The following is a 15,845-nucleotide window of genomic DNA, read 5'->3' on the forward strand; positions in this document are numbered from 1 at the left end:
TTGAATGACCACTTGAGGCTCCAAAAGCAGGTCTCTTTGCCCATTTTTGATTGGCTGGGAGTTAGGGCAGCGTCACGTATTGCCAAGATGGTGACGGCCAGCACGGCTCGCTTTGAGCTCTTCAGAAACCAACGGGTGACGTCACGGTAACTACGTCCATATTTCTATACAGTGTATGGTCTCAACAAGGGGAGTCACATCCACCTGCTACATGACGCATATTTCTTAATTTGGACATCACTTTAATTTTCATCTTCAATTTTCTAAAATTATAAGTGTGATAACAACAAAAACAGGATTTTTAAACCTCTTTCCACTTTTATTCGAATATAAATACAAATAATTTTGCTGCCTCAACAAATACAGACACAAATACAAATACTGGGCCCTCTGCACATCCCTGATATCTACAGTATCTACAGATGTTCCTCTTATATAGTGATTATCAAATCAAATAAAGTGATTAAAGAACATAGTAAATCCTGTTAATGCTAGCATTTCAGGACAAATCGGATGCAATGATCGGTGCTAACATCGAGCAGAGTTTAAGTATCAGTGGTCAGTGTTTTCCTTTTAGGGATGGTTGGATGGCTAAAAGTAAAATATTAACATCAGAAACCTCTCTGTAGGTGAAAGAACCTTCATATTACAGTCGGCTGCATGCCTCCTCCCCTGGGATTACACAACGAAAAAAAGCTGTAAATATGCAAAGCAGATTAATTAGTTTTCCAGGGTCACCTGTACAGAAAAAAGGACTCCATGTGTTAATAAGTCACTGGTGTATATCTCCTGAAATGTGAATTGTCTGCAGATGAATGAATATCTGCAGATGCACAGGTTTTATTGATATTTGCTCAGGAGTTAATAAGGCTCTGTGCGAGGCTTCATTTGGCCAAAAAGTATTTCTGTTTAATCCACAGCGTTGAAAAAAAAAAACCGCAAGGGCTGGAGTTGTTAGAGCATCTTAGTTCTGGTGGCTTTAACTGGAGGGCGTGTGTGTGCTGCACCTCAAAGTCCACAGTTCATTTGAATCCCAGCCCTAAAACCCCTTCCAAACCAACAAACTCAGCGTGCTGACTCAAGATGAGGCTTATTAGCTCTAATCCCCGGCAACCCTCTGTGTTTGTATTATCAAACAGGATTAAGCTGATACCTGTGCGTTGCTTTACCAATATATTGGCTCAACGTTGAACTTTTATTTTGAACATCAACAAGTCACATAATCCACCTGCGATACGGGAGAGGTTTCTCTTTGACCACAGCTACATAAATCTGGGAAAGATCTCATTTCAATTGACATTTCACAATCACTTTTGACACGTTTAATAGTGTTATCAGACACTTAAAGCTGGAGTGACTTTTATGTATAAATGAACGTCCTTTATATTCAAGCACTCGCCAGGCGATTCCACACAACACTGATTAAGCCTGTCACTGCCAGGTAAATCTGGTCTTTAATCTGGTGTCTGTGGAGACATTCCCGCTCTGGTAGTGATGCATTTTAGATCAACCAGCAATGATTGGTTTGCCAGAGCTGAAGTGCACCCATACAGCATGTGCACCACTGACTTCCAGCAGCCAAGCTAAGCTTCCAGTTTAGCCTTCTGCTAACTTGAGGGATAAAATAATTTAATCATGCAGCTCTTCTAGACTTTCCAAATGTTAAAGGACCGAATGGATCAAATTCTGATAGTCAAACGAGTCATTTGGCAGGCGTTGTGATGCTCAAAACAACGTATCCACCGTTTTACAGCCACAGCAGTATCGACGGGGACCAGTTCATGCATGTACTCATAGAACTGGATTTATATCCAGGTAACCACTATTTACTCTCACTGCCACTAGGGGGAGACAAAATTTCCACACTGCAGGTTTAACTCTCCTCTTAAAGGCCTGTAGTATGTTTGATTTTTCCTCACAGGTGTGGTTACACAGCGACTAAACCATTTAATTGAATTTCATCAGTCTGTTTCAATGGAGAGTCGTTGTGTTTGTGTCACATGGTCAAATTTTGAGTTGCAGACTATGAGCATGAAATATGAACAATGAAAAATTGTATCAGTATCAGTCTTCAAATTAGGGCAGCATCAAATTGACTTCTCAAGTAATTGATTGTTTGGTCTAAACAAAAATGAAACAATGAAAGGTGAGTTTGATCGAAACTGTTATTTCCGTTGTTATTAATCTGTACATCTGTCAACTTATTAATCATTTATTCATCTATAAATTTTAGATTACAGTGAAAACTGTAAGTAACAGTTTCCCTCAAGCCAAATAGATGTCTTCAAATTGCTTATTTTGTCCAATAAGAAGTCCAAAACATAAAAATATTCAGTTTATCATCATGTAAGACACAGAAAAGCATTAAAATCCTCAAAATTGAGATGCTGGAACTTCTGCTGAAGCTTTTGCTTAAAAATTGACTTAAAATTCAGTTTCTGATGATCATATATTTAATTAATTGCCAAATTGTTTCAGCCCTAATTTACAGTATATCACCACATCTAACCCTTACATACTGGTCTGGTCAAATTTGACCTGTTTTTACATTTGAGAGCAGTAAAAGCAGCATAAACATGACTCTTTTAGCCTGAAATTTTATGACTTTTTCCAAAGTGTTTATTAAAAAATTCAAAGAAATCATCCTGCAGAAGTGTGGTTGCATTCTTCACATTCAATAACATTCATTGAAATCATTATGGCTGTTTTATGTAACAAAGGACGATGATACAGCATTATTATGAATGTTGTTTCACCATAAAAAATAAATAATACACTCTCTCAGCTCTCTGAAAGCTTAATTAAGGACTAATCACCCATTTATTGATGACTAATGAGGTATTTATGAATGAAAAAATAGATTTGTGGTTCAAAAATGTGGTATAGAGTCTGAAATGTACCAAAATGTTAGTTTTCTAGATGGTTTTTGAGGCATTCTGCACATTATGAACACCCTTAAATGTGTTAAATAAAAATATTTTCCTTTCATATGATGGTAAAAATGGTGCACCAAATATCTTCTGTCTGATCTTGATCAAACAGTCATATGAAGGTCTGCAGCTCCACCTCATTCTTCAGCAGGTTTATTCAGCTGTGGAAAAAAAAAAAAAAAAAACCCTCAGATGACTATCATGATCAAGTGAATGGGATCCAACTCACTTTAAATGGACCATTAAAGAGAATTAGGCACATCATAATGACAATATACTGTAGCACATTACATGAAATGGATAATTAATTTCTCACACGTGGCTGCAAAATAAAGTACTTTAATCCATATGGACCTATTGTCATTACAAAAATGCTGAATTAGCTGATGGATTAACTAATTCTGGGATGAAATATTTCACTACAAGTTAATGATACAGCTAAACTGGATGTCGTCCCCCCCACCCACCCACTCCACACACACACACACAGACACACACACACACACACACACACACACACACACACACACACACACACACACCAAGACACATGCCAGTACTGCCCTCTGTTGGATAATGTGAGTCATTGCAGGCATCGACAGGTTTCATCATATCAGTGTTGCACCACATGATGGTACAATGGTGCATTTTAAACAGATGACAGCAGTGATCTAATAGGATCAGGCAGAGTTTCAGTGTTTGCTAAGTAGCGGTCGTGAAGAGCCGTTTCCATAGCTCTCTGTTGTGTGTAATTGTATTAAAGTGTGGGGATCGTGTTCAGATCAATGGCCGCATACTGACACTTGTGTCTTTCCAAAAGAGCACACAAAGAAACAAAGAGACACAAATGCAACATCAGGGGGCCTGTTTAATGGAAGCAGGGGTGTCATATTGCAGCAACATCCCTCTTGTATCCCAGCTGTGCATCCTGAGGCAGGATATTTTAGGTGAATAACGGCCAAAATCCTAAATTTGACCAAAAAATTCTATACAATTTCCTCCATTTTCTGAGGGTTAATTATGCTACACAGATTTCATTGATCTCATGTTCAGCGAACAAAACTACAACTTGCAGATAATTGCTCCAGGCTACTTTGGGATCAATACTGTGCCAACATATCAGGCTGTATTGGAAAGTCTCTGTATGGGTGATTGCTTTGCTACATCAATCTGGCTATAACAGAGAGCCATTTCCTAGCCGCTGCCCTGCCCGGCTTCTCTTTGTGTGGAAAGAGTACCAGCCAATTGAGGCGGATATTTTCCTTTCATTGTCCAGTCCAGTCCTTGGGAAATATCAGGCGTATTTTCAACAAAAGGGCAACACCCGAGCTGTTTGTGGAAGTTTTTTTTTTTTTTTTTTGAAAGCTTGTACAACAGAAATGGAGACGTCAGCCTGAGTGGTTTTTTAGAGTCTGAGCTCTATGGATATCCTCTGGGGACCGGAAGGCAAGCTCCTCGCCCTGGATGCAACATCAGTGCTGACCGCCGCCTGCGATTGGTATATGATTTATAAGGGGATGGTGGTCAACAGGATTCTCTTGAGGAGGTGGAGATAAGCGTAGGAGGGAGGGCAGATGGTCGTAGAGCTGCGTTGTACTGGTTTCTCTGGGCAGACGTTGGGCCGAAATCTTTGTCATCTTCTCCTTCAGATTCCTTGTGGATGTTTTCTGATGGTTAAGAGGTTTAAACTTGTTGTTGATTCTTCAAAAACACAAAGAAACTCGATCCAGATTTTAAAGGTAGGTGTCCGTCTACTTTTTTTAATAGTTAAAGATTTACAGATTTAGCAAATTTGTGGAAAAAGCAGCAATTTATATTAGAGTTCTGTGATTCAGGAAAACAAATACAGGCAGCCATGACTTTATAAGATATAAAATGTGCTTTTCTATAAGGCAGTGATGGAGAAAGGTCAACATTTTAACAATTAATGAGTATTGATTTTAAAATAATTATGTCATGTTAGTATCTGTATGGTTAAAATGTGAAACAGTGGCTTCTTGATCACTGTTATCAGCATTTTTTATGACCTATAAGACAGTATTTCTCACTATATATCATGCTATACATCATGTTAGTTATAAAAACAAAAGTTTTTATTTTATTATCCATCAGTCATACATTTCCTGAATTAGAAACAGACTTCAGAGAGGCATACCTTCCCTCAGAAGTTAATTTTTATTCCACTTTCCTCCACCAGAGTCATCCAGGAAGCCATGCCAGGCAATCCAGAGAACATTGCCCTGGAAGAGTGCACCCTCTCCCAGTCACGGGACCAGCTGACGCCCCCGAGCCGCACGGAGAGCACCGTGTTCAGCCTGTCACGCAGCGAGTCCCTCTGGACCAACGAGCCCCCTCGCAGCAAATGTGAGGTCTACTGGTTCCCCATTCACCTCATGTCAACCGGGGGAAGCTTCCTGGCGTGCGGCATCATCATCAGCGGCTTGTACTTCGCCGGCCACTGCAGGAAGGTCACCAACTTGCTGGGACCGGCCCTGCTGTCCATCGGGCTGATGGTTTTTGTGGTGGGCGTGGTCCTGATACCCATTACTAGGGAGAACAGGAAGCAGTCCACCATGAAGAAGCCCCTCAGTTACTACAGGCCTCCGATGTTCAATCTGTGATAACGGGAAGGTGTTGGCATGAAACTTCATGTTTGGAAGTGATTCACTTTAACTAAGAGCACGCTGGATTGAATGCAGTATTTTTCAGCATTGGAGTCACTTTGGGAGATATTTATTAAAAGACTGTGTGGTGACATTTATGTTTATTTCTCTGATCTGCCAGGATTGACAACATTAAAGGATATGGCTGGTGAATTTCTATATTTTTCTTTTTGTCAACACATCCCAGGAGAAGACCAAAACCGTCAGTAAATTGATCTGCTGACAAGTATTGTGTGTATCTAAAGCTTGATATATTATATTATATTGATTATTATATTGTATTCATCTGTGCAATAGAGCAGAGTTGTTGTCCATTAAAAACACATTAATGAGAATAAGTGATCGATCGTGTTAGTTTGTTAAGAAAAGGCTCCGAAGACTAATAACATCGATCACATTTTCAGTCTCCAGAGAGTAGTTCTATAAAAGACGGATACTACTGAGCATGTGCGGGAACACTGTTCTGTTTACAATGCTTCGCTAGCTTGTTGTTCTACATATCACAACTTCTTGAATTTGTACTACTTTTGCAAAGAACTTCAGTACAAAGTTGAGTCAAAGAACTACTCTCCACAGACTGAAAATGTGTTTATAGCACATAACAAACTCTTCATGGCGAGGGAATACGTCACCCAGTGCAACAGTTTGGCACAATGACGTGTTTTTAAATCGTTTTTGGACAACAATAGAGGTCTACGGCACAGAGGGATAAGATATATCAGGCTTTGGATACACACACAATACTTGTAAGTAGATCAATTCATCGTTGGTTCGGCTCCGCACATGAGATTTGTCAACAATGAGAAAAAAATATAGGAAAAATCTCCACCCCATATCCTTCAAGCCCTTATCTCAGTTTCAGTCTCAAGTGTGCATGACTACATTTGCATTAATAACCACGGTTGCCTAAAAGAAGGTGAGAGCACAAGGACAACAATGTGATGTGTAAAATGCAATTATTCACACGTTCATGCACAATTTAGCGAAAGAGGATATAGAGAGCAAACTGTCCTTATGAATATTTATGAGGGAAAAGTGGACAAGGGGGATTTCCTAATGCTTTGTGGTACAGTATATGCCAATTCATGAATAATTAAAGGTTGTGGGAGCTTATAATTGTCAGTTCCCAGTTTACTGTGTCTAGTTGCATCCATTTGAACTCTTTATTGTGGAGGGGGAAAAAAACTGGGAAGGAGACTTTGAATCTGAATACTCTGCTACATCAAAAGACTAATGTGACCTGAAAGCACATTTTCATAGGATTTAAATATTATGTGACAGGAAATTTTACTTAACCTCTTCAGGCCAAGCATCACTACATATTTAATGGTCTGAGCCAGTGAAAATGCATTGATTTAAAATTTGACTTAGTAACTAAGTAGATTGTATTGAAAATAGCTATAATCAATATTTTTATATTGACGATGCATCACAAGATATGCGGTTCCATTTAAAAGCTTGAATGGGGAAGTGTGTCCAAACTTTTGACTGGTACTGTATGTGAAAAGTTCACTCTAGCAAGGAACCAACAGAGAATTATCACCTGACTGTACTTCCCCTTCAGCTCTACAGAGGATTTTACCTCATTTAGCTCATCGTTTTGGTTTCACAAGCCGCAGCAAGCAGCTGTTTGTTGCAAACTTTTAATATATTATGACATAAGAGCGGCGTGGCAGAGAGACAAAACAGGAAAGAAACTTTCTCAACATTTAACAGTTAATTTATATAAATGCAGACCTCACTTTCTTGAGCTTAGGTGTAAAATCATCATACTTAACTTATGTTGAAAATTCCATATGCAGATTTCTACAATGTGAAGAAAACAGGATTTTTTTCTAAATTTAATCTCAATGGACAAAGTGATTTCAAAGATGTCTATTTGCAACAATAATGTGATAGTTTCCGGAGTTATTATGTCAGTCTTTTTCTCTTTTTTTTTCACTTTTTATTGATTCAGTTAATTCACATTAATTCCATTATACTTCACTTTTATGGGAGGCAGCAACAGAGATGATTGGTTATTATATTACAACCATGTAGACAACATGTGAGATGCCTCTAGATGAAATCACTCAACCTCTAAACCCGTGTTAGTATGACTGAGATGTTTGACCTTTTAGCTGACATGACCGACAGATGTGCTTTGAGGGTTTAAGTCTGCTTAAAAACATAACTGGCCTTAAAAGTTGTAAGTTCGAACAGCTTGAGCTGAGAGGATTATTCAATAAAGTCGTCTTTTTAAGTAAAAATACAAAATATTCTTTGATTCCAGCTCTAGTTTTATTTATCTTCCTTTCAAATGATGTTGACTATCGACTGGTGATCTGTCAAAAACAAGACATCTGAAATGTGTTAGCTAGGAGAATTTTATACTTTTATGGACCAAACTTCATTGATCAAGAAAATAATCGAGAGATGAAGAAAAAGTAAACTTTAACTGCAGCCCTACAAAAACTCTGAAATACAAATATACAGACAAAACTGCTAACAGGACTCCCTTAAATAGCTTTATCTTAAAATTTTTAAAAAGTGTTAAAATACAACACACTGCAGACCTACCAGTGTGTATAATTAACACATATAATTATAATGTTGAATGCATTTTACACTGTCTCAGTCAACAAATAGTGGACATGAAAAAATATGATGAAGAAATTTTACAAAAAAAATGTTGATTTTGCTTCATTTATATGACAGAAAAGTGAGAATAAAATGAAAAAAGTGTTTATTATGAGTGGAAAATTCAAATCTGAAAGGGTTAAGCTCCAATAGTAGATGGTTCAAATAAAACAATCAAATAAAAGCTGGTTTATAATACAGTTTTCTACAGATATTTAGTGATAAACCATGTCTCTTAGTAATTAAGTTGAAATACGTGTAGGAGACAGGGTTTGTGCTGATGCATAATTATATGTAGGCCTACGTGAACATCAATTTGACAGTCAAATAATATGTTAAAAGCTCCAGTCTGTCCTGCGTCATTTGCATCATGTGCACCAGAGAACATTTATTTGACTTGTTCAGTATCAACACAATAAGGAAACAGTGGCTGTAGGACTAGTGTGTGTGTGTGTGTGTGTGTGTGTGTGTGTGTGTGTGTGTGTGTGTGTGTGTGTGTTTAAGCCTGTGGAAACGACTTGTTTATCTTCAGTTTTAAGGTGGGGCGTTTCCCTACAGGTGCGCTGCCTCAGCTCAGGTATACAGGATGCAGCATCCTCCCGTTATACAAGCCTGAAGCAGCTGTTATGTTGCCACGATGGACGTGAGAAAGTGTATCGGAGGTTGCCTTCCTTTGTTTTTCATAGCCATCGTTTTCGATGTCATCGGTCTGATCCTCCTTTTCATCGGGATATTCGCCAACCTGCGCATCGACGGCCGCTTTTACGGCGACTTCTTGATCTACACGGGCTCTCTGGTCATTTTCATCAGCCTGGTCTTCTGGCTCATGTGGTACGTCGGGAACGTCCAGGTGTCGGAGGACGACGGCTTGAAGAAGAAGAGCAGTATCGTGCTGCTGGCAAGGAAACTATCGGAAAGGTTAAGCCAGACGCTGAAAGGAGAAGGACGCCTGAAATGTGTCGTGGATGAGTCTGACTGCGGTCAGGTGGGGTCACCTCCACGCAAAGCCAGCAGGGTGACATGGGGCAAAGCTACAACCTACCATAATGAAGGGTACGACGACAGCCTGGACTGTGTAGCTGTGGAGAAGAAGAAAGAGGAGATAGAAGGAAAACAAGACACCTGATGCCATGAATGAGCACCTTTAATATAAAAATAATCCTCTGCTCTGGTAAATATCATTAACAATACTGACTCTTATGACTGTCTGCAGCTTTCTGAGCCAAAACAAATGGATGCAAACGCACTTTTTCTGTTCAGAATTCATATGCAGAGCAGTAGCTGGATCCCCAACTCCTCTACGAAGACCTGAGACCTGATACTGGTCTCCAGACTTTTGTAACTGTATGCATCTTCAGTTAACACTGTATTTTACAGGTCTGTCATTTCCTATTAATTCCTCTTGAAATTTCCTGGATAGAAACATATAGAAGGACTTAGAGAGTTGGTGAAATCTCGATGTTAGTGTAACCCAGAGAGTCTTTTATCCAGTTCAGAGCAGCTGAACATACAAAGATGTGAAACGGGTCGACAGGCGGGTTGTAAGTTTCCAACAGCAAAAGAATAATGAATGAATGTTTACTTTGGTTTTATACGGAGCAGCTCTTTTCAGGAAATTCTTATTTACTTTAATTTGATTCTAATTTACTGTGTAAATGTTATTTCCCCAAATGAAGCTTTTAAAGCCTTCGTCACACTGCCAGACAAGGCTGGATTAACAACCTGATCACCTAAAAGCCAGTTTTAATCAGAGATCCCGCAATATTTCCATAAAGAAGACCTGTCATTATGCCGGCTTTGCTTTTTTTCCCACTGAACCAAACGAAGCCGACACGACGCCGCCTCTGTCTGTGATTTTAGATAGCATGCATATGTTCAGTAATCAGAGGCGTGTAAGAGAACAGCGTCGGCGTTTGGTGTTGATTGTCCCGCCATGACAGCTTCTGTAATGTGACTGTCTGCTGCCCCGTTCTGTGTTTGTATGTTTTATACAGAACAGCGAGGCAGAACAACAGCGCAACATTCCCGCCTTGAACAGGCTGTATAAAAGGGGCTAAAGTGGGCAACTGCTTGGGGCCTCAGACCCTCAGAGGCCCCAAAGTCTCCAGGTTCACTATTTGGCAATAACATTTTGGTAATTTAATTACTTCACAATCAGTATAGTCACGTTTTGTAAAGGCGCCCCGAGTTAAAATCTAGTATAAGGTTTTTATTATTTCACTATTGTGCTTATATGATGCTAATAATTACTAATACATGTAGCTGTGGGTCTGTAGGGGCCCACAGCTTGGCTTTGCCACGTAGCAGGTTAATCCGGCCCTGCTGCCAGAATGTAATGCTTGAATCTGAATCTTTTATTTCTCTTTTGTTTTTGGTCCACAAGTAATCAAATTCTGACATATTGGGGCTATAAAATACTGGAATCTTCCTATAAAATGCCAACAATTGTGCACATACATTTTAAATTGTAGACTGAACTCCTCAGAAATATGGAGGACACATTGAGGATCCTAAATGCTGTTCACAGGTCAGCAGTGTGTAAAGACCAGTAACTATGCCTTAACAACAAAATGTTTCAGTGTGGATAGTCGTCCCGTCATTTCAACTTCTTGCTTTCAACAATGCTTTGTCAAATGTTTCAAATATATATTCAAACATAATTGATAGAAATACAGCCTGAGTTGAAGCTGCTACAAACAGAGAAACGTCGAGTCATGTTTGCTCTTTGATTTACTGTCAAAGCAAAGTAAACACTGGTCAGACTGGTTTGACTGACTGATGCGGTGTTGGTTAAACAAACCTGAAAATCCTCCACAAAGGATCCCATGTAACTCAGGACTTTGCATGATATATATATATGTATACTAAGATGTGAGAAGTATCTCTACTCGTTACATTTCATGAACCGCAGCCTCGGAGGCCGATATTTACAGATTGGAGTTACAGTAATGGCACACCTTATGCAAATATCAGCTGTGCCGGAGGTTCACTTTAACCGCAGTAGTTTCCCAGCAGAAAGAGAGCTGAGCTGGTCTGACTGACATCATAACGCACTTCAGTCACACTAAAGGCGACGTTAAAGTAAATAAAACATCGTTCATCGCCGCCGTGTACATCTGTCATTACGACAGGCGGGACAGTAAGTCAAAGCCAGAACATCCAGAGACAAATAGTGGCAGCTTGACTGGTCAAACAAGCTGCTCGCAGAGAAGTTTCCATTGCGTGCGTTTCCTCTTTGTGGCAGTGACTTCACAGTTGGTGCTATTATTGTAGTGATGCATGAACCGTGAACTAAATAAATGTTTAGGGAACACTTGAATACAATGTGTCCAACCCTGCAGGGCTGCTCCCAAACTAAATATGAAGGGTAAATATATTTCCTGGGGGGTGGGGGGGTAAATCTCTGAACTCAGTGGGAGTTAAGTCAAGAGGGAGCTTTGAACAACCTGATAAAAGATGCAACACACTGATGCACTTTGGTTTCATTAGCTGAACAAAAAGATCAGGGCCGGGGGGGTGGAGTGGGGGGGGTGGGGTTAATTATAGCAGGCTTATCGGCGTGTAAACACAAGCTCAATTGCAGCTGATTATGAAATGTAAGTGCATAAATATGTCACACGGATAAGACACAATGGGGTTTGACGTGTCGCATTAATGACATGAAAGGCGCAAAACAAGTCAGCCCTGCAAAGGAATGAAGGTGGACTGTGGGGCCGCTGTTAACGAGCAGCGCAACCAGTTGTTGTGGTTGGATACCAGTCCTCCCACTAAGTATTCGACTATGAAAGAAATGCAAGGTGTGCTGCTGCAAGTGAAGAAGAATGATCCAGCAAGACAGGAAAGCTCTCACTCCCGTCAAGACCTTAACACGACACGACAGCCACCCCGTCCGTCTCACGTCGGCCGGGGCTATGGCGCAAGCAGGGAGATGCACCGTCTTCCTGGCCCTGGCTGCGATCATGGACATCGCCGGCCTCATCCTCTTCTTCGTGGGGATCTTCGCGCCGCTGAGTTTCTGGGACTTTTTCGTGCTGTCTGGACCTTTGGTGATCTTCCTCAGCTTGGTCTTCTGGATATTCTGGTACTTGGGGAACATCACTCTGACTGAGGAGGAGCTCAACCTCACCAAACATGACATACTGTGACTCCTTCGAACCAGCAACATGATGATGAGGAGGATGAGGAGGGTGAGGGAGCTGGCCAGGTCGGCCTGAAGCCTCATCAAAAGTCATGAATTTATGAACATGTGGCTGTCTGAATTCCTTGAAGGATAATAAATCCAAATCCAGGCAGGACCAGGAGCACATTTGACTAATCCCAGGACACCTCAGGAGATAACCTGAGGTTTGACTTCAGGGTGAAAATAACTTGTGTCGTGTTTTTCGGGGAGAGCGATGATTCCCAGACTTTGCCGGAGTGGAAAATGTATTTCTCAGCACTTTGATTGGGAGGAAGCTTTTTTTTTAAACTGCAATGTGATGATACTGTACTCCTTGTTTATCCCATTGTTATCATCTGTGTGCATTGTAAGTTCATATTTATATATTTCGACATGTCCCTGCAGCTTCTTGTAAGACAGATGAGCTTTTGAAAAATGAATGACTAAACATGCTTTAAAGTGACTGCTGTTGTGTTCTTTTCTGAGGCCTTTTCTCAATGAGAACTAGCCAAGCAGGCACTGTGGGTTTTTGTTGCTCGGGGGTTATTTTAGTAAGATCCACCCAACAGAAAGAATAAACAGCGCCGTCTCTCTCTCACACACACACAGACAGACAAAACTACCGAGGTATGTAGAGAGACGGGGGGGAAAACATGTTCTTTCACGAAAAAAATGAAGCTCCGGTGCTTAATTACATGTGCCGAAGGGTTTTCGCCAATTAGCAGTTTTCCCTTGAAAACACTCCCAAAACACTGGATCTGTGCTTCAGGTTTGTTTCTCAAACAACAGCGACTAATACACCTCCTCCACGCCCGATTCTTTCCAGCCTTAATCAGCACTCAAGGCGCCATCAGCTCCCTCAGACATGGAGAGTGTTATTAATGCGTCCATTTGTTTCCTGCCCCTGAGAGAGGAAATGGAGAAGAGGCGTAATGGGTCTCTCTCTCTCTGTCTTTCTCTCTTTCTCTCTCTTTGCAAAGAGATGGAAACCCTGCTGCTCAGCCCTTCCTCTCCCCCCCAGCCATGGGTGGCCACCTTCTCTGTTATGCTGAAATCCCCCCCCAAGTTGTCTTGATGATATATGTCATTATAATCTTAATCACAAATGCACTCATCAGTGCATAATAGCGCCTCCCACCAGATTACGAGGGTTTTTTTACTTTGAGAGCAGCGAGCGCAACCAGGCTCAGATGTCCATCCTTGTTGCTGGAAATCAAATCAAGAGCATGATGAAGCATTTATTTCTCAGCAGGTGACGCTGCGCAGATATTACACCGGTGTGTTTTTTTGTTGTTGCTGAATCTCGATCATGTGGTCTGAAAGAGCTTCGACTAATGGTTGATTTCCATTAGCCGTGCAACGGCAGTCGCTACTCTTCCTGGTCCGTGGTGAAAATGGGACTGACTGTCATCAGAGGATAATAAAGTGCTCGCTGCAGGAGAAATACATGCAAAACAGCATCAGAAACACGTGCAGAAGGATAGATGGAGAGAGAGGCAACAGTTCAAGAGTTCTTTATCTTTCAGAAAATCATCTTGAGAGGAATTACGACTTATCAGAAGTAAATGAGTTAATTAAAGGATCTAATCTTTCTGTTCTAATGGATGTATGAATGTACTGTTGGATAAAGATCGGGCCTATAAAGCAGCTCATATTGATATAATCTGCACTTTGCAAATGCTATTAAGAATAACCGGATACATGCTGTATTAAAGTCAATCTGTCTTCTGGCAGGTGGTGTTACTGAGTTTATCATTCTGCTCTGTTTGTGAACACTAGTTCAGACTAAAAGCTTAAAATGGCTGTTGACTTCATGATGTCGCCCTCAGAGTATTGGGAAGGTGCATGTCTCCCTCCAGTGGTTGGTGGAGCAGAAGTCTGAGGTTACAGGCCTGACAACTTGTTTTTATTCCTCGAGAAGGAAAAGAGAAGAAAAAGTAAAAAATACATCCTGGTTCACATCAGAATGAAAGTTTGATTGCTGTAAATGATGATCTATGAACTCACAGTACTTACAATTAATAGTCTTATTCTTTAGATTTAGAGGAATTACATCATCAAATCAATGTATTTATGGATTTAAAGCTGTTTACTTGCAGTGCAACAGTGGTGTTTTCCAAAAAGTCCAAAAAGTCATTATTCACTTATATTGTCATATAGTCTTATAGTTTTAGAACAGTGTTTGTCACACTGCAGGGTCACATAAAAGGAAGTGGTGTTAACTTGCAATTAAAGATTATTTTCAGTATTGATTCATCTGCTGATTATTTTCTAAATTAATTAAAAAAACAGTGAAAAAATGTCATTCACAGTTTCTCAGAGGACACAGTGATGTCTTCAGTTTGCTTGTTTCGTCCGACTATCAGTTCAAAAAGCAGAAGATGTTCAATCCAGTGTCATATATGATGAAGACCTTCACACTTGACAAGCTGGAAGCAAAAAATTTGTGAGATTTTTGCTGAAAAAAATGACTGAAACGATGAATCAATTATCAAAATAGTTCCTGATTATTTTCTTTTGATCCACTAATCGATTAATCATTGCATCTAATCTGATATCATATTTATGACATTTTTATTGAGAAACATGCGTCAGGTACATCCTATGTGCAGAAGAAGAAGTTAAATTACATAAAGTTTCATGTAAGCAACAAGACGGCAGGAATAATACAGAAATGTAAACAGATATTTCAGTTTTGATTATTCGATATTTAAGTGATTAATATGATTTGAATGAGATATTCATCCAATTTTTGACCATTACAATGCTGTCATGTACTTTTACATACTTTGCATACTTACATATTTACATCCCACGTTGTCAGTTTCATTTATTGTTCATGTTTTTGGTTTAATATCTGAAGTACAGTGAGGATCATCAGCATGTTTTTATGGACGTTCTTGCTTTGCAGTTGTAATATTTTGTGCAAAAAATCTTGAAACACAAATCAATATAAAGCTTCCCCAAATTTAGAGCCAGAATGACTAAGATTTCCTCAAACGCTGTAGAGCACTGGTTCCCAACCTGTGGCTCAGGATCCCTCAGAGGGTCACAAGAGAAATCTGAGTGGTTGAGAGATGTTTAACTGGAGAGAAAGAAGATTAAAATTTATTTACACTTTGGGATATTTTCATATCTTTGCTTTTCCTTTTAAATTCCGGACAGTTTCACCAATTCATCCCCATAAACATTATTCAAATGAGACAAAATTCTACTTTTATGAAGTAAAACCCTTATGTATGTTAATATGGTGGACAAAATACTAGGAACACTTAATAATACACAAACTGCTCTGTAGACTACACAGCTGCTGCTGCTGCTGCGGGTGGAAGAATTCCTTACATCCTTTAAAACTACAAGTGCTGCAGTAACATGTTCCCTGTGACTGATATGTTAATTATATACACTCAGAGAGCACTTTATTAGGAACACCTGTGCAATCTAATCTAAATCTAATTCCTTATATTTTGCCCA

At 39.8% G+C, this 15,845-nt stretch overlaps 1 protein-coding gene across 1 annotated transcript; it reads left to right on the forward strand.

The window, feature by feature from the left end:
• Positions 1 to 4,979: 4,979 nt before the first annotated feature.
• LOC122967504 (phosphoinositide-interacting protein-like) lies at positions 4,980 to 6,387 on the forward strand. The gene has a single exon (XM_044332186.1). The coding sequence runs from the start codon at positions 5,144 to 5,146 to the stop codon at positions 5,549 to 5,551; it is 408 nt and encodes a 135-aa protein (XP_044188121.1). The 5' UTR covers positions 4,980 to 5,143; the 3' UTR covers positions 5,552 to 6,387.
• The last annotated feature ends 9,458 nt before the right edge of the window (positions 6,388 to 15,845 follow it).

The sequence above is a fragment of the Thunnus albacares genome, chromosome 17 (genome assembly GCF_914725855.1).
Source record: "Thunnus albacares chromosome 17, fThuAlb1.1, whole genome shotgun sequence".
Lineage (NCBI taxonomy): Eukaryota > Metazoa > Chordata > Actinopteri > Scombriformes > Scombridae > Thunnus > Thunnus albacares.

What these genes read in the sequence shown, in the direction of transcription:
- LOC122967504 (XM_044332186.1), top strand. Translation starts at nt 5,144, where the DNA reads ATGCCAGGCAATCCAGAGAACATTGCCCTGGAAGAGTGCACCCTCTCC.